A 20,107-nucleotide genomic window follows, 5' to 3' on the forward strand; every position below is an offset into this window, starting at 1 on the left:
ACCTCTGCTTCCTGGGTTCAAACGATTCTCTTGCCTCAGCCTCCGGAATAGCTGGGATTACAGGCATGTGCTACCATACCTGGCTAATTTTTGTATTTTTAGTAGAGATGGGGTTTCGCCATGTTGGCCAGACTGGTCTCAAACTCCTGACCTCAGGTGATCCACCTGCCTCGACCTCCCAAATTGCTGGGATTACAGGTGTGAGCCATCGTTCCAGGCCAAAAATATGTTATATCTATACAAAAGCTAAAGAATAACCCAATGAAAACCTGTTTACCCACTACCTAGATTAAAAAAAAAGAAAACAGGCTGGGTACGGTGGCTCACGCCTGTAATCTCAGCCTTTGGGAGGCCGAAGTAGGCAGATCATCTGAGTTTCGGAGTTCGAGACCAGCCTGACCAAGGTGGAGAAACCCTGTCTCTACTAAAAATACAAAATTAGCCAGGCGTGGTGGCGCATGCCTGTAATCCCAGCTACTCAGGAGGCTGAGACAGGAGAATTCCTTGAACCTAAGTTGTGGTGAGCCGAGATTGTGCCATTGCACTGCAGCCTGGGCAACAGGAGCGAAACTCCATCTCAAAACACACACACACACACACACACACACACACACACACACACAAACAAAAAAAAATTATCAGTGCTGTGTGTATCACTCTTCCTTGATTAAATTCTCCTTTCCAGTGTCCCTGAAGAATACCATTGTGAGTTTTAAATGGATCGCTACCTTGCTTTTCTTTAGGGATATTTACGAATACACAAACACTGTGAGCAGTATCTTGTTGAACTGCTCTTGTTTTTGAACTTTGTAATTGCCCCCATCCTCTCTGTGTTCTTCCAGGAGTTGCCTTCTCCCCGCCAGCACGATGTTTGTGAGCCTGGCCCATGTTGCTGCCTATAGCTGCAGTTTATTTACTTCCATACATCATATTAATATACCACAAATTATTTATTCTCCTCTAAATAGACATTTGTGTAATTTTCCTTATTTTGTTGTCACAGTGATGCTTATATGAACATTCTACTTCCTGTTTCCTCTTGACAGAGGCGGTTCTCCAGGTCATGTGCTGGTAGAACAGCCACGCTGTGGGGCTTGTGTTTTCTCATTCCTGCATGGCAGGGCCAGATGGGTTTCCCTGTGTGGCTGTACAGCTTCCGTGCCCACCAGTACTGAAGATGATAGTCATAACGGGAACAATGAGCTAACCTTATTCTGTACTTACTATGCCCAGCACTGACTGTTCTAAGCACTTTGTATGTATGAATTTGTCTAATGCCCCCAGAAACCCAATAAAGTATGTACTGGTGTTATCCCTCATTTTGTATTTGTGAAAACAGAGGCTTGTAGAGGCTAAATGGCTTTCCCATCTGGTAGTAAATGGAAGTGCCAGAATTTGAACCAAGGAATCTGTGCCCTTAACATTTTTTTTCACATCCCGGTGAACCCTTGGCATTCCCAAACTACTTAGGTTTGTCCTGACTAGTGGGTTTACATGGCATCTCATTATGGTTTTAATGTATACTTCCCTGATTAGTGTGACAGTGAACATTGAAAATATACATTTACTGGTAGTCTTGTTTTCTCTTCTGCAAAATACCTGCTCATGACTTTTGCCCACTTTTTTAATTGGATTGTCTTTTTCTTCCTGACTCATAAAAGTTCTTCCTGTGTTATGGCTCCTAATCCTTTGTCATATGTGTTGTTAAAGTAGAAGTTATCCAAGTGAAGTTTTAAGGCGAGATTTAATGTCAGAATTTGCAATATTTTCCTTTATGGTTTGTGTGTTTTGCGTTTGTGTAGATAATCCTCTTCTACTCCTAAGCTCACAAAGATACCTGTATTTTCATTTAAACCTTTTTAAATTGTGCTTTTCAAAGTTAACTCCTTAATCCTCATGGGATTGACTTTTGTACATGGTGTGAGTCATTTTACTTTTAAAATACAGATACCAGGCCAGGTGTGGTGGCTTAAGCCTGTAATCCCAGCACTTTGGGAGGCTGAGGTGGGTGGATCTCCTGAGGTCAGGAGTTTGATACCAGACCAGCCTGGCCAACATGGTGAAACCCTGTCTCTACTGAAAATACAAAATATTAACTGGGGGTTGTGGTGCATGCCTGCAGTCCCCGCTGCTCAAGAGGCTCCATCCCTGTGCTCCAGCCTGGGCTACAGAGCAAGACTCCATCTCAAAAACAAATAAATAAATAATAAAATACAGGTAAGTAGGTACGCCAGCACAGTTGAATGACAGCCCTGCTTCTCTTCCCTTACTAGCTTGCCACCACCTCACCTTTCCAATTCCAAAATTCTTTAAAAGCTTACTGTTTCTGTGATTCTCAATTAATTGTAAATAAAAAGATGATTTTTCACTTAATATGATCCTCAGTATATTTGCTTCTGTGAGCTGCCAGTCAGTTGCTCTCTTTCATTTTTTGTTAATCTTTCGGAAACCCTTAACCACTTAAAATAGTAAGGTGTGTGTGTGTGTGTGTGTGTGTGTGTGTGTGTTGCAAGCCAAGGGCATCAGATGATATTCGAGATACACCTTAGAAAAACATGTTTGTGAATCCAGAGGCAAATTGGGAAGCGTTCATTTAGGGAAGTAATGAGAGCTAAACATGGAAAATAGGTTGGAGGAGCCAGATAGTGAAAGAGAGCCTAAAGAATCTGTGCTTTTCAGTCAGCAGTGGAGATATTAAAACTTTTTGCAGAGTAAAGTAACGTCCATCAAAGTGTGGTTGTAGAATATTGATGTGTCCTCGTAATAGAGGAGGGGTTAAGCGATTGAAGGGTGAAGTGGAGATGGAGTTCATTTAGAAGACAATCCTATTACTGCCTTCATCCTCCACTGGGGTTCAAGCAGTGTAGAGAACAAGGGGGTTGAGTTTGAGAGAGGCTGACGGTGAAAACTTGACCCAATTCATTAAGTTCTCTTCGCGCACACATGATGGATACTATGAGGATCACAGAATTCTATCTGCAACATACACCTGGGCTCCTGCCTTGACCATTTGTCTTCTTGTGTTTTCGATATGAGTTGTTTTTCTTTTTTCCTCCAGCCTTGACTGTCATTCTTAGGTGGTTATTCCCTCGAGGCAAGTTTTTGAAAGTGAATCCTATATTATTTGCTTTTACAAACCAAGCTACCAACCATCTACTGATCTATAAAAACAGGTTAAAAAAAACAAATTCAGTTCTGTGCTCATCTGAGATTAAATCCTCTGGTCTTTTGTTAGGGTTTTCTTTCTCTAACACTATTTTATACCCTTAGCAGGTTTTTTTTTTAAATTGTGGTAAAATATTGGTAGCATAAAATTTTCCATTTTAATAATTTTAGGTGTATCAGTGGCATTAGGTACATTCACATTGTCGTGCAATTATCACCCGTATCTGTCTCTAGAAGTTTTTCATCTTCCCAGACTGAAACTCTGTCCTCATGAAACACTGAACTCTCCATTCTCCTCCCTCAGCCCTTGGCAAGCGCCATTCTACTTTCTGTTTCTATGAATTTGACTACTGCGGGTATGGGTACCGCCTATAAATGAAATCATATAGTATTTGTCTTTTGTGACTGGCTTATTTCACTTAGCATACTGTCTTCAAGGTTCATCCAGGTTATAGCATGCGACAGGATGTCTTTCCTTTTTATAGCTGAATAATATTCCATTGTGTGAATATACTACGTGTTTATCCATTCGTCTGTCAGTGGACATTTGGGTTGTTTCTACCTTTTGGCTGCTGTGAATTATGCTTCCATGAGCATGGGTGTACAAATATCTGTTTGAGTACCCTATTCTTTTGGGTATATACCCAGAAGTGGAATTGCTGGATCACGTGGTAATTGTATGTTTAATTTTTTAAGGAACCTCCATAGTTGCTGCACCATTTTACATTCCCATTAGCAGTGCACAATAATTTCAATTTCGTACCATCTTTGCTAACACTTGTTATTTTTTGTTTTGTTTTTTATAATAGCCATCCTATTGGGGGTGAAGTGGTATCTCATTGTGGAGCAGGACTTATCTGGATAGTAACTGAAGAAGAAGCATTCTGAATACTTGTAGGATGTTTGTTTGTTTGTTTGTTTTTAATGCTTTATCTCAACTTCTTTCCTTCCCATATATAAAACCACATTCCATTCTAACAGTCTGTAATGTTGCTACCAGGTAATAAACAAGCTATATTGTATTTGGGAGAGGAGGGTGTGTTTCAAAGTCTTAATTCATTGTAATATCAAAACTGGTAAAACCTCTCCTGTCTAAACTCAGTTTGACCTCACACTGAGAAACCTTTACTAGGGCAGAGGAGAATGTCACTTTCTTCTTGCTTGCTTTATATTGTAGGGGCAAAAGGGTGTGATCCTGCTCCTCCCCATCATAAGGGTGTCAATGGCAGACACTCCTATAACAAAAGACAGGTTAACAAGAGAAAAATATAACTGATTTATTTAATCAAAGTTTTATGTGAGATGTGAGTCTTCAGAACAAAGATCCAAAGATACAAGGAAAGCTGTCCATTTTCATGCTTAGGTTTAATGAAGAATGGGCAGCCGTGTAAAACTGATTGGACAGAGAATATGAGTGAATGCTAGTAGGCTGAGGGGAACCCAGCAAGGCCTGTCTGTACAGATCTTCCTGGCCTCTCTTGTACCATTTCTTCCTCCCAGGTATGGGATAAGACCCATCTGGGATGACGGTCTTATGACCTGCTACAGTTGGAGAGAAGGGTAGGCCAGAGAATTTCTTTATGGGCAGCTCTTAGAAAGGCAGGGAGGGGTTAGGGTCCTATTTCTAGTTTCATAGTTGTCTTTGCGGGACAGGAATTCTGATGTCTGTGACGCATATCAGGAGAGAATGAGGGGTGAGAGACAGGAGGGCAGAAGGTCAAAGACCTTGGTTCTGAGGTTACTGCCGAGGCCTTCACTTTGGGGTATCATTTTCTGAGCCTCAGCAATACCCAGCTGAAGTAGAAGAGGTTCTACTTCAGAGCTGCTATATTGGGTCTCTCAGAATTTGCAGTATGGGGTAAAGATGAGAAGAGCATGGCAGGAAGAACCAGGTTGACTGGGGCAGAGGCAGCCTGGCATTCATTCTTGTGGGCCATGGCAGATATCCAAAGCTGGCAGGTAGCCCTGGGATACTTTCATGTGGATTTGGGGGAACTCCTCACTTGCAGAACACTAAATGCCTCCTGTCTTTTCCAGTTGCCTTTGGCCTCCTGAGCAACTACTGTGTTGACTCTGAATGTTCTCATTGGGCAGGGTCCCTCATAATGACCCCGCCTGCTTTTCTCCTGCACAATCCACATCTGGCCACAGGAAATAGTAATAAGTCCTTGCCTCGCCAAACCAGCAAAGTACAAGCTTCTCTTCTTGGTCTGTCACTAAGAATTCACATGAATAATTATGTGATTCTCATGAATTCGCTTTCACATAGCTTAAGGAGTTCAGCCTTAAATTCTTAGCTTAAGAATTCTACCTCCTCAAATTAATTTTCCGCTTTTATTCTTTTGAGGTGGGAGATGGGCAGTCACTGGTCCCACAGCCTCCTAGCACATTCGACCTGGTCGCCTTGGCTAGCATCTGACTTAAAGATATGTGGGTACTTGGCGTCTTCTTCATTTTGTTGCTGAACCCCTATGAAAAGTAGTGTGTTAGTCTGTTCTTATATTGCTATAAAGAAAAATCTGAGACTGCATAATTTATAAAGAAAACGGGTTTAAATGGCTCACGGTTCTGCCAGCTATACAGGAAGTGTGGTGCCAGCGTCTGCTCGGCTTCTGGGGAGGAAGGCCTCAGGGAGCTTTTAATCATGGTGGAGGCAAAGCAGGAGGAGGAGCATCACGTGGCAAGAGGAGGAATGAGAGAGAGAGAGAGAACTGGGAGGTGCCCCCCTCTTTTAAACAACCAGGATCTACCTCCATGACCCAAACACCTCCCACCAGGCCCCACCTGCCATGTTGAGAATCACATTTCAGCAAGAGATTTGGAGGGACACGCATCCAAACCATGTTAAGAAGGATTTAACTTCTTTATCTGATTAGATGAGTAAGTAGCTGGGAACGCAACTTACCTTTGTCTCAAGAATTAGCTCCCAATTCATCCAGTCCGATCACATGTATTCATGTTCCTGGTTTTCATTGGTAAACTTCATAAGCTTAATATTATCCATTCAATTCCTTTAAAAGTAAGTTGTATTTTGGTGTATACTGTCACGGGTAGAGGGTCGTGACTGCAAGTTATCCAGGTTCTTGGCGTTTTGAACAAAGAATTAGACAAAATGTCCAGCAAAGTGAACAATGAAGCAACAACAAAACAAAAGCAGGGATTTATTGAAAACGAAAGTACAGGTGGCTGGATGCGGTGGCTTATGCCTGTAGTCCCAGCACCTTGGGAGGCTGAGGCGGGTGGATCTCCTGTGAGGTCAGGAGTTCGAAACCAGCCTGGCCAACACGATGAAACCCCGTCTGTACTAAAAATGCAAAATTAGCCTAGTGTGGTGGTGCAAGCCTGTAATCCCAGCTACTCGGGAGGCAGAGACAGGAGAATCGCTTGAACCCAGCAGGTGGAGGTTGCAGTGAGCCAAGATCGAGCCATTGCACTCCAGCCTGGGCAACATGAGCGAAACTCTGTCTCAAATTTAAAAAAAAAAAAAATGAGAGAGAAAAAGAAAATGAAACTGCACTCCACAGTGTGGGAGTGGTCCTGAGCTCAAGGGCCTGGATACAGAATCTTCTTGGGTCCAAATACCCTCTAGAAGTTTTCCATTGATTACTTCATACTCACCTCATGTAAATGAAGTGGTAGCCCGTAATCAGTCTGATTGGTTGCAGAAAGCAACCAACCAGAGGCTGAAGTGAAGTTACAAAGATCCCACTCCTGTGCAAACATCTGATTGGTTGCAAAAAGCAACCAGATGGGTAGGGTGAAGTTACAAAGTTACACTTCTATGCAAACGAAGACTTGGCCGGCAATCAGTCTGATTGGTTGTGGACAGCAACCATTCAGAGGCTGGGGTGAAGTTACAAAGTTGCAAAGACTGGACCCGCAGTCAATCTGATTTTCTGATTTGTTGTTGGATGGGAAATTGACTGTTGTATTTCCCATCTGCCACACAGAAAAGGTGGAGGGTTTGCAAAGGGAGTAGCCTCTGGTCCTTTTGTTACTTAGGTGTGGAAAGTTAGGATTTTCCTTTCAATTTAGTTCTAGGAAGTGGGCTGAAACAGCCTTAGGTTCCCTGCCTCCAGACCCTATTCTTCTGCCTCAATACTATCATGGGAATAATAAATTTCGTAGGTTATTAACCTCTTTTAATTGATCTAAATCACCTGTTTCCTTGTGGATTTGACTTTTAATTCCCATTGCCCTGCTGACTTCTCAGCGTGTATAAATGCTCAATAATTGGATGAATAGGTATGGGTGGGTGAATGGGTAAGTAGCCAGTCACCTTACATTATAGAATGTTTTACTGATTCTTTTTAGTTCCTGACCTCCCAACATTTGCGAAATCCATACTCCATTAGTGTGCGGCCGGTGAACCTCTCTTGATACAGAATAACCATGGTTTCCGTGAGAGCGAAAAAGAACAAGAGGGCTCCCAAGGACTTACCCACAGAGGCATGCCTTGCTCAGCAAGCATGGTTCTTTCCTGTTGGCCTCTGTGTGCTCTGGGTAGCACCTCGGCTGTTTGAGGCCCACGGTATCACCTATTGACAGGTGTAGATAGCTATTGGTAGTATCAATAGGTGTAGGAAAGGGTCTGCCTCCGGCTGTTCCTGATTTTTTCTTTCTCAAAAGCTTGTGCATGCCCTGGGCTTTCTCACTGTCCGTTGCTCCGTGAGGTCTACTTCATATCAGCTCTTACTCCCATATAACCACCCGCCTGCTTTAAATATGCTGGCTTTCTGACTTCAAGAAAATCATGCTCTTGGAAAAAGTCTAATCATTGTGGATAACTTTGAATGTGGAGCTACTGATGCATTGCCTGAGGGAGGAGGGACTCATATTTTGAAATGATAAAGAACCAGGGGCGTAAACATTGAAAACTCTTGAAAATAATTAAAAGTTCTCTTCAGAATTTTAAAAAGTCTTCTTCTATTAGTTTAGCTAATAATTTAGCCAACTTTTCTTTAAATATCATTTAAGGAAAATGAAATAACTATTTTATATTTATTTGCTTTACTTTTTTTTTTAACTGGTGTTTCTGTTTTCATTGTCTATTTTCATTGCAGAAATAGTCAGTTGGTAATGATGTTTATTAAATAGCCTTATCGAATAGAAACCTAACACAAGCCATATATATAATTTAAAATTTCTTTGTTTTAATTAGCTTTTTTTTTTTTTTTTTGAGACAGAGTCTTGCTGTGTTGCCCAGGCTGGAGTTCAGTGGCACCATCTCAGTTCACTGCAACCTCTGCCTCCCAGGTTCAAACAATTCTTCTGCCACAGCCTCCCAAGTAGCTGGGATTACAGGCACCTGCCACCATGCCCAGCTAGTGTTTTTATTTTTAGTAGAGAGGGGGTTTTACCACGTTGGCCAGGCTAGTCTTGAACTCCTGACTTCAAGTTATCTGCCCGCCTCAGCCTCCCAAAGTGCTGGGATTACAGGCGTGAGCCACTGTTCCCAATTATCATTTAAAATTTCTTAGTAATGATAGTAACAAAGAGGAAACAAGTGGAATTAATTTTACTAACACATTTTATTTAACCCAGTGTACCTGTGCAGATAAAAGTGATTCCATCTTGATTGCTAATCCACCATGTTTTTTTTTTTCTCTTGAAAGCAAACCTTGTTTTTTTAATTTAATTAATTTTTTTTTTTTACATTTTTTTTAATGATAGGGTCTTGCTCTGTTGCCCAGGCTAGAGTGCAGTGGTGCAGTCGTGGCTCACTGCAGCCTCAACCTCCCAGGCTCAACTGATCTTCCTGCCTCCGCCTCCTGAGTAGCTGGGACTGCAGGCCTGTGCCACCACGTGCAATTAATTTTGTTGATTTTTTTGTAGAGATGAGGGCATACTGTGTTGCCCAGACTCCTGGACTCCAGTGATCATCCTGCCTCTGCCTCCCAAAGTGCTGGGAGTATAGGCCTGAGCCGCCACTCCCAGCAAAGCCGTGTTGATTTCTCGTTAGCCCCAGTCTCGTGAATGCTTCCTGATTCCAATTTTATTTACTGTTTTTAGTGTAAGAACAAAGCAGCCTTGATGTTACCACGCAAATTATAGGCAGTGACGCACATAGCATTCTCACCTGTTCTGGAGGGTGCCTTTAATTGCCTCTATAGAGCACGTACACCCTTTTCCTGTGGCATATAAGCTCTGGGTCTGGCTAGTAACAGTGCGGGATAGACCTGTCTTGCAGCTATCTGAGACCACGCTTCTGTCTGTGAGTTCCCCCAAGTAAGTTCCCCCCAAGAAAACTCCCTTTACCAACAAACTGGATTTATTTGCCTTATTCTTTGGTTTCTTGGCTCCTTCCGCATTTGGGGGCTGCTTTGCATTTATGGCCCTTTCACAGAATAATACTCAAAATGTTGTCATTTCAACATGAAAGACTTTTAAAAATTAACTAATGTGATACCAGAAACAACAGAGACATTGGCATTAATACAGCAGTATCTTAAACAATGGAACGGTCCGAGTGGAATGCAGTCCTACCAAAACAATGGAGTTGGGCTTACCAGAAAATGATACCACACTGCTTCAGTTTTTAAATTAAAATTAAATACAATTGAAAATTTAACTCCTCGGTCACATCAGTCATATTTCAAGTTCTCAGTAGCTGTGTGTAGCTAGTGGTTACTGGGTTAGACCACTCACAGGCAAAATTTTTATAAACCGGAGAGTGTTTACAGATGGAGAAAACCCTACATAGTGGTTTTTCAAGTATTCCCCTTTAATATCGACCACAGTTTTGGTTTTTATTTTTTAAAATTCGGAACTTCAAAATTCGGAATAAATGAGTTGAATTTATTTTTAAACAGAAGATGAATTTATCATCTAGCTGACAAACTTTTTAAATTTCCACTTAGAAGATTAAAAAAATTAGAACTATTTTTAAAACGTGGAACGATTTCCTGCCTGTGGCATAAAGTAATGCAACAGATTCGCTGTGTCCTGGCCATGGTGAGCTCACTCTCTGTTTTCCTGACAAACCCCAGAGCCTTTGGAGTGTGGAACCTGCTGGATGAAGAGAAGTTTTTTATTTTATTTTATTTTTACTATGTCTATATTCCTGTGAAGTAATTTTTCTGACCTTGAAAGAAGTTCTTCAATTTTGCTGTCCTCTGTTTCTTACAGTGTAATTTGTGTACCGGGATTTAATGTATTGTTTGTCGCTAACGTTTTACATACTAGATTTTCATTTTGCATAGTCACGTTGTTTGAACATTTGCAAGCAGAGCCGACTAACTGCTGTTGGCCTGTTCTTTGTGTGGTGTGATTTCTTCTATCCACCTGCTCACAGCAGGTTGCCTTCAGGCCTGAGGAGTAGCTAAATACTTTTGAAAATATCTTGAGATCCTGCTAAAGTCTAACAATTTCTGCATTTGTGTGATGTGAAGCTACTGTACCTTTGAAGACTTTTTTCTTATTTCTCATATTCTTGCTCAAATATTTTCAAGAGAAGATAAATTTATTATAAATAACAGTGCAGAGCTGATTGTAGCACCGCTGCATTCTATATTGAATAGGTCTTTGATATTCAGCTAAGTGGAACTAATTTTCTATGTTAAAGCAGACAAATTTGGAATAGTGTCACATGAATCTCATGTTATTTACTGAAGAATACCAGATTAAATGGATTACTTGTGAAATGACTAGAGTATTAAATGATATATATATATATATAACATGATAACTTAAAATGCCCCGTGGGCCTATGTAATATAAAATGTTACACAAGCACATGAATATGATGGACAAGATGTTCTGTCTGCAGATTGTGAAACTATCTGTGATATATATACAAATGCTTGTCCACACAGAATTTGAATCAGTTTTAAAATTGTAACCTTAAATTTCAGTTTTGAAGAAAATCAATTGTTGATTTTCATATCTACTTAAGAGAGGAAGTTAAAAATGTTATTTTCTTTTCAGTTTTTTAGACTAAAATAGCTCCCACGCCCTCCAAGAATAAACTTTAGTTTTAATCCTAATAGCTGGTTATAGAGAGTAAAATTAATATTTTAATTAGAAAAATGAAGCGGCGTCCGTTTTTGCCTGCGCTTTGCCGGTACACAAATGAATTGGGAGGTAACTGTCTTAACGTTTTTGGTCCCAAGATGTTTTACAGGTTTTGACAATGTTCCCCCCACCCCCACCTCTTTGAAGTCATTATTATTTTGTACTTTACACATGTGATTTCTCTAGACTCACTGCATGTGACATGAAAGTCTCAGGATATATAGGATATATACATAACTTAGAATAAGTAGAGGTTGGTATTGTTTTTCAAATGAAGTAGGAAATGAAAGAGAATTATTAACCATATCCTGTTAATTTTCCTGACATAGCAGTTACAGCTACACATCTTAGAAACAAGCTCACCAGTAGAACAGAAGTAACTCTGTTGACTCTGCTTTAAAATATTTCGAGGCAGTTGAACAGGTGGGATGTATTTACAGCTATGGTGTAAAATATCAATTTTAATGCAAGGCTACCTGCTTTTGTGATGTACTCCTAGAAGCTTAGCAGTTTTCTTGGTTTTATAATTTGGAGTTACTTTTAAAATGTAACCGAATGGGAAAATGTCTTTCTGAACTTCCCCCTCCCACACCCCCACACATACATGCTTTTCTCCTCTTCTGTTAACTAGAAAATTATATTTTCATTGCTGACTGAGGAAGAGAATTTTGAACAGTATAAACACTGATTGTAGTAAATGTGGAAAATAATACAAACAGCTGCACTGGAGACCGATAAGACAAATCCCACAGTAACGGCCTTTAAAACATATTATCAAGTTGGAAATCAGTGAGGGGAAAAAGAAAGCTATTACTATTTCTTCCTCTTACTGTTCAGTGACATTATTTTTAAAGGTGAAATTGCCTCTGATTTTATTATCCTAGGAAGGTATTTTTGGAACATTTGATTTATTGTTTTGTGAATGTTTTTGCCTTTGTGTGAATAACTTTGCTAATTTTGTATGCATTTGATTCTAACAAATGTAGAAATCATTTTGTTAACAATCTTCTAAAGTATTTTTTAAAGATATAAAAAGGAATATTTGTAAACGCTGGAGCAGACTATCAAAATAAGAAAAGGAGGACATTTTTAGCTGACTTTGGAGTGCCATTTAAAATAGAAAAAGGGATGAAATATTTGGAGAAAATATTTTAATAAGCGTGGATATGTTTCATCACATAAAAGTCTTAATTTTATGAAGAATTTTGCTATTAGCTTATCAAGTGGTCAGTTCATATTTGTTTTGGCGTGCATTAGGCTCATGATAGGCATTGAATACTTTGTATTTTTGTGGATTCTAAAACTGAATTATCTAAATCCTAGGCTCTAGGAAAAGTGTCTCTTCCTCTTAGGGAAGATAGAAGTAAATTCCAGTTTTGAGTGAAATTTTCTGTTTTTCTTCACATCTTTTTCTTTTTCTTCTTTTTCTTTTTTTTTTTTTTTTGAGACTGAGTCTTGCTCTGTCACCCAGGCTGGAGTGCAAGGGCGCGATCTTGGCTTACTGCAACCTCAGCCTCCCAGGTTCAAGCCATTCTCCTGCCTCAGCCTCCCGAGTGGCTGGGATTACAGGCACCTGCCACCATGCCCGGCCAATTTTTGTATTTTTAGTAGAGGCGGGATTTCACCATGTCGGCCAGGCTGGTCTCAAACTCCTGGGCTCAAGCGGTCCACCTCCCTTGACCTCCCAAGGTTCTAGATTTACAGGCCCTGATCCACTGTGCCGGGCCTGCATCAATCTTTATTGCTAAGATATGTCAGGTTTTGGCCTCCTCCACCTTCCTTCCCTTCTGTCCCTCCTTCTTTACAGACTGGGAGTGTGGTGAAAGAAAGGTGATAGTCGTTATATATGTAATTGTGACCTGCTTTAAACGGAATGCAATGTTAAGGAGAGCTTATTGGTACTTATACCTATGGTCACACATTCATTGATACAATTTGTTCTTAATGTGAAAATCTCTGTTTCCATTTTACATATTGCAAAATTACTTCTATTTGCCTGGGAATGAATCTAACCTTTGTAGTGTCAGCGAAAGGAATGATGAAATTGTTTTAGTGTCTCCCACATAGAAGGGACGCCCAGTATGGCGTGGGCGGTGTTCTAGGCACTGCGGATAGAACAAGGAACAAGACTTATATTCCAGCAGGGGGAAGTAGATACTAAACGTGTAAATACTTAAATAAAGTGATTTTAGTACTAAGAAGTTGGATGAAGACTATCAAATTGACAGAAAGTGACTAGAGAAGGCAGCTGTAGCAAGGATGGCTAGGAAGTCGTATCTGAATAGCTAACACTGGGCTGAGATCTACGAGGAGGAGGGGCAAACGTGCAGAAGTCTGGGGGAAGGAAGTCCCAGGTGTAGCAGAAGGGGCAAAGCAGAGGCTCTGAGACGGGACAAGCTTGTTTAGTGTGAAGGCCAGTTGGGGAAAGTGGAATGAGGAAGACAGAACCAGATCATCTAGGGGCCAAAGAATTGTTTTGTCTTTTTTTCTTTTGATTGGTGGTGTGGAGTGTTTGGCGCGTTTGAATGGGAGAGTGATGTGATTTTTTAAATCACGGCAGGCCCTGGGGTAGAGACAGAGATTGATCTGACCATTGCAGACCTAGGTGAGAGGTGCTGGTGGCTTAGACCAGGAGGCACTGCCTGTTTCTATGGGGCTCACAAGTTGAGTGGTTATTACGTTTTTAAATAGTTGGGGGGAAGAAAAGAAGAATGTTTCATCCAGCCTGGGCAACATAGTGAGACTTTGTCTGTACAAATAATTTTTTGTTTTAATTGGCTGGGTATGGTGGCACATGCCTGTGGGCCCAGCTGCTTGGGAGGTTGAGGTGGGAGAATGGCTGGAGTCCAGGCAGTTGCTGTGGAGAGCTGTGACCGTGCCACTGGGCTCCAGCTTGGGTGACAGTGTGAGACACTGTTTTTAAAAAAAAAAAAACACCAAAAATGTTTCATGGCCCATGAGAAGTATGACATCACATTCAGATGTTATTGATAAGTAGTTAACTAGGGCATAGCCACATTCATTCATTTTTGTCTGCCTTCTATAGCTGCTTTTGCAGTTTTTGTCGTATGAAGCTGAATGCACAGACTTTCTTGCCACGCAAGCAGTTCAGTGGCTTACTGTATTTTTTTTTTTTAAATCTCAGGACCAAGATTAAAATTTTTCATGCAGAGTTGCAGGTAGCCAAATTACTTTTTATATTCCTGTGCCTTATTTTCCTCATCTGTAGAGCAAAATTGAGATCATCTGTCAGGTCTGTTTGCTCTCTCCATCCTAAGGTCCTAGGTCTGAATCAGACTTAGTTGTGCTGTTGTGACTGCTTGGCACATCAGGCTCCTACCTGAATGATTGTAGTGGTGTTTTACTCGGCCTCCTAGCCTGGTCCTTCCCCATTCTGTATATCTTCAGCATGACCTCAGACTACCGTCTTTCTAAAACATGAGCGTGTCACACTCCAGTTCTTAAGTGTAAGAACTTTGTCAAGCATGAACTGTCTCTCTACAGGATCTGACCTGGGTTTATAATTCCTTGCTGGTTTCCTTTCTTGCCACTTCCACCTTGATGCAACCCTATTTCTGGCCACATTGAACTGCTTAACATTCCCTAAACTCCCCATGCCATCGTGCCATCTCTTAATCTGAAATTTGTGTTAATTTATTTTATTTTATTTTATTTTTGAGGCGGAGTCTTGCTCTGTGTCCCAGGCTGGACTGCAGTGCTGCAATCTTGGCTCACTGCAACCTCCGCCTCCCAGGTTCAAGTGATTCTCCTGCCTCAGCCTCCCAAGTAGCTGGAATTACAGGTGCCACCACCACACCTGGCTAATTTTTGTATTTTTAGAAGAGACGGGGTTTCACCAGGTTAACAAGGCTGGTTTTGAACTTCTGACCTCAAGCAATCTACCTGCCTCGGTCTCCCAAAGTGCTGGGATTATAGGTGTGAGCCACCTTCCCTGGCTCCTTTTCAGTTTTCTTTTGGAGAATTCCTGCTCATTTTTAAAATTTGTAATTTGTTTTTTAATTGATAAATTAAAGTTGCATATATTTGTCGTGCTGTCTTAGTGTCTTTTGTGTTGCTACAAAGGAATACCTGAGACTGGGTAATTTATAAAGAGATAAAGTTTATTTGGCTCATGATTCTGATGTCTGGAAAAGTTCAAGATTAGGTATCTGGTGAGGACCTCAGGCTGCTTTTATTCATGGTAAGAAGGCAAAGGGGAGCTGGTGTGTATGGATGTCACAGAGTGAGAGAGAAGGGAAGGAGGTGCGAGGCTCTTTTTAACAACCAGCTTTCTTGGGAACTAAGAGCAAGAACTCGCCCTCAAAGAGGGCATTAATCTATTCATGAGGGATCCTTCCCAGAGACCCAGACATCCCCATTAAGCCCCACCTGCAATACTAGGGATCACATTTCAACATGAGGTTTGGAGGAGACAAACTTTCAAACTAGCACGTGTACAACATATTTTGAAGTACACACTGCAAACAGTGAATACACCGTGGAATGGCTACATTGAGCTAATTAACATTTATGTATTACCTCACGTGCTTATTCTGTATGTGAGGTACACTTTAAATATACTGAGAAAATTTCAAGAATATATTAATACATTGTCATTAACTGTAGTTACTATATTGTACAATAGCTTTGTTATACCTATTTCTCCTTTATAACTGAAATTTTGTGGGTTTTGATTAATATTTACCCAACCCCCCCCCCAACCACCATTCTATTTTCTACTCTGAGTTTGACGTTTTTAGATTGTACATGTAAGTGAGGTCATACGGTATGTCTTTCTGTACCTGGCTTATTATACTTAACAGCATATCTTCCAGGTTCATCCATGTTGTTGTAAATGGCAGGATTTTCTTCTTTGTTAAATCTTGATAATATTCCATTGTGTATATATCCCACATTCTCTGTTTCCGCTGGTCCGTGGATGGACACTTAGGTTGATTCCCTATCTTGGCCATCATGGATAGTGCTGCAATAAACATGGGGATGCTGGTATCTCCTTGACATAACTGATTTCTTTCCTTCGGATATATATGCAGTAGTGGGATTGCTGGATCATATGGGAGTTCTATTCTTAATGTTTTGAGAAACCTCCATACTGTTTATCATAATGGCTGAATCCTGTTCATGTTTTTTTTTTTTTTCTTTTCTTTGCTGTGGCACCGAGGCTGGAGTGCAGTGGTGCAACCTTGGCTCACGGCAACCTCCACCTCCCAGGTTCAAGCGATTCTCCTGCCTCAGGCTCCCAAATAGCTGGGACTACAGGCATCTGCCACCACGCCCTGCTAATTTTTATATTTTTAGTAGAGCCACCATGTTGGTCAGACTGGTCTCAAACTCCTGACCTCAAATGATCCACCCACCTTGGCCTCCCGAAGTGCTGGGATTACAGGCGTGAGCCACTGTACCCTGCCCCCGTTTGTTTTTAAATATCCAGTTTTAATGTCTGTCTTAACCTATCTAATGTCTTTCTTAACCTTTCTGCTCATTTAGTCAGTCTATCTTCTTATCCCGTAATACCTTGTACATTTTGTACTGTGCATTTATCGTATTGAATTATACTTATTTTTCCAATAATTCTGCCGTCTTTTCCTTAGTCTCCTGGAAGGTGGGTCTTAATTCAGCCAGCAGTGGCCAGCACAGCTGAGAGACAGATGGATGATTAGATAGATGAGCAACGTAGAAGTGCCAGTGTCAAAACCTAGGAATCGACCCTCCGTTCTTAACTGAGTCTCTGTAAGACACAGGAAGGGAGTCTGTTTTATTCCATTTTGTTTTCGTCTCTCTTTGCCTTCATTAAGTTCAACAGATGCATATAAAAGAATAGGAAAAACAGATAAGTGAAAACGAGAGTCAACTAATATTTTTGCCTAGAAAGAACAGTTTTATGTGCACACTAATTCTAGAATTTTTTTCTGTAACATAATTTTTTTACAAGGCTTATTCTGAACATATTTTGTTCTTTAACTTAGAAATATACTATAAGCATTTTTCATGTCTTTGAACTTTTTAAATGGCAGGCTGGATATATACCGTAATTTAGCCGTCCTTCCCAGTCATTTACATTGCTTGCCATTGTTGAGTTCTGTCAACTATGCTGTGATATTTGTTCAGCTTTATTTTCTTGCCTATCCTCATATTTTTTCCTCAGGATAAATTCTTAGAAGTGAAATGGGTTGGCCAGGCATGGTGGCTCACACCTGTAATCCCAGCGCTTTGGGAGGCTGAGGGGGCAGATTAGAAGGTCAGGAGTTCAAGACTATCCTGGCCAACATGGCAAAACCCCATCTGTACTAAAAGTACAAAAAATTAGCCGGGCGTGGTGGGAGATGCCTGTGGTCCCAGCTACTTGGGAGGCTGAGGCTGGAGAATCGCTTGAACCCAGGAGACAGGTTGCAGTGAGCCAAGATCGTGCCACTGCACTCCAGCCTGTGCAACAGAGCAAGACTTTGTCTAAAAAAAAAAAAAATGTGAAATGGGTTGGTGGGGCATGGTGGCTCACACCAGTTGTCCCAGCACTTTTGGGAGCTGAGGCCAGGAGTTCGAGACCAGCCTGGTCAACATGGTGAAACCCCGTCTCTACTAAAAATACAAAAATTAGGCAGATGTGGTGGCGGGTGCCTGTAATCCCATCTACTCAGGAAACTGAGGCAGGAGAAACACTTGAACCTGGGAGGCAGAGGTTGCTGTGAGCCGAGATTGTGCCACTGCACTCCAGCCTGGCTGACGAGAATGAAACTCTCTCAAAAAAAAAAAAAAAAAAAAGAAAGAAAGAAAAAGAAAACTAAGTGATATGGATTAAAATGCCCCCATACTGATTTTTTTTCTACTCTATACTACACTGTCTTTAGTATGCTATTCAGATTACTGTTGTGTCAATTCACTTGGCAATATTTGCAAGTAGGGGAAAAGATTTTGCATTAAACCACTGTCTGTCTTATTGATCTAACCTCCCTCCGTCAAGGAACCAAGGACTCAGCTTGATTTCTAGAGGTTCACTCTGGGTTCTATTACTTCTGTGATCGTAGAGATGAGAGTTGGTAAACCACTTCTGTAAAAAGGAATGAAACTAGGATACATCTGTACCCCAGTGCCCATGGCGTGTAGTTGAGTGAAAACCGCAAATACTCTACATCTGGGAACTTAAAAAAATGATGTTGGCTTAGTTAGGACTGCTTTATTTGTGTGTGTCATCTTTGAAGTCACTGAGTCCTCTCTGATTAGCCAGCAGAGGAAGAATTCTGAAGAATATGTTAGGATTAAATAGAGCAAGTTGTTTTTGTTTTGTTCTGTTTGGTTTTTTTGGAGACAGTCTCACTCTGTCACCCAGGCTGGAGTGCAGTGGTGCGATCCTGGCTCACCACAACCTCACCTCAGCCTCCTGGGTTCAAGCGATTCTTCTGCCTTGGCCTCCCAAGTAGCTGGGACTACAGGTGCACGCCACCATGCCTGGCTAATTTTTGTATTTTTGGTAAAGACAGGGTTTCACCATATTGGCCAGGCTGGTCTCGAATTCCTGACCTCATGATCTGCCTGCCTCAGCCTCCCAGAGTGCTGGAATTACAGGCATGAGCCACCGCACCTGGCCCAATAGACCAGTTTTATAGGTGAGAATTATCTCAAAGTGTAGTCTGCTTCCAGTGTACTACTTAGTCACCCATTTTTAGTAGCAGTAGTATTTACTTTTAACTAAAATTTTAATAGTTATAGTATTTACTGTTAATTAAAATTCAAACAAGATATATGCAAGTGATGTATTTGCTTTAAACAAATTTTACTTATAAATAAATGAATAATAAAGAAGTTATTTCGGCCGGGCATGGTGGCTCAAGCCTGTAATCCCAGCACTTTGGGAGGCCGAGACGGGCGGATCACGAGGTCAGGAGATCGAGACCATCCTGGCTAACGGTGAAACACCGTCTCTACTAAAAATACAAACAATTAGCCAGGCGAGGTGGCCGGCTCCTGTGGTCCCAGCTACTCGGGAGGCTGAGGCAGGAGAATGGTGTGAACCCGGGAGGCAGAGGTTGCAGTGAGCTGAGATCCAGCCACTGCACTCCAGCCTGGGCGACAGAGCAAGACTCAGTCTCAAAAAAAAAAAAAAAAAGTTATTTCTTTCACTACTCTCTGGACATAGAATTGCATTGTTGTTATTTTAAACAAATGCTAATTCATTTTCTATAACTATTTTATTGAGATATAATTCACACACCATACAATTCACCCATTTAAAGTTACAGTTTAGTGGTTTGTAGTCAATTCACAGGGTTGTTTCACCATGACCACAGTCAATTTTAGACTGTGTTTACACCCTTGAGAAACCCCACATCAATTAGTAATCATCTCCATGTCCTCCCAGCCCTCCTTCTGGAGGCACCTACCAATCTACCTTCCATCTCCATGGATTTGACAATTCTGGACATCTCTTGTTAAGTGGAATCATGTAATGCATGATCCTTTGTGGCCGATTTCTATTGTAGCATGTATCAGTACTTCATTCCTTTTTATGGCCAAATAGCCTTCCACTGTATGACTATACTATATTTTGTTTACCCATCCATCAGTTGATGGACATTTGAGTTTTTTGGCTATCGTGAACATTATGTGCAAGCTGTGTGGGTATGAGTTCATTCTATGTCTCTTGTTTGTTTTTTAGTGTCTGTCTCGAGAAGCAGGTGGAAACATGAGCATTCAGTTTCTCGGTACAGTGGTAAGTATGAAATCATTATTCTTTTAATTTACAGAGAAAAAAGTGTGCGACTAGTTGTAGCTCATGTGTTTGAACTTAGTTTCATTACTGGTAGATATTTAAATTACTTCTAATTTTTTTGCCATTACAAATGATATTCTAGGGAACAACTTCATGTATTTCACTTTATTTTAATGTTTGGAATTACTACTATCTTTTTTGAGA

The 20,107-nt window shown here is 40.9% G+C and overlaps 1 protein-coding gene across 3 annotated transcripts in view; it reads left to right on the top strand.

Annotated features, from left to right (window-relative positions):
• The window catches only part of PCCA (propionyl CoA carboxylase, alpha polypeptide), a 478,059-nt gene that overhangs the window by 373,627 nt on the left and 84,325 nt on the right, over nucleotides 1-20,107 (top strand). For all 3 annotated transcript variants that reach the window (XM_011933842.1, XM_011933840.1, XM_011933841.1), the window contains one exon: nucleotides 19,850-19,903. In XM_011933842.1, the coding sequence (XP_011789232.1) occupies nucleotides 19,850-19,903 (54 nt within the window). The remainder of the gene's footprint in view (nucleotides 1-19,849; nucleotides 19,904-20,107) is intronic.

This window comes from Colobus angolensis, unplaced genomic scaffold, assembly GCF_000951035.1.
Source record: "Colobus angolensis palliatus isolate OR3802 unplaced genomic scaffold, Cang.pa_1.0 Scaffold13, whole genome shotgun sequence".
In the NCBI taxonomy this organism is placed as follows: domain Eukaryota; kingdom Metazoa; phylum Chordata; class Mammalia; order Primates; family Cercopithecidae; genus Colobus; species Colobus angolensis.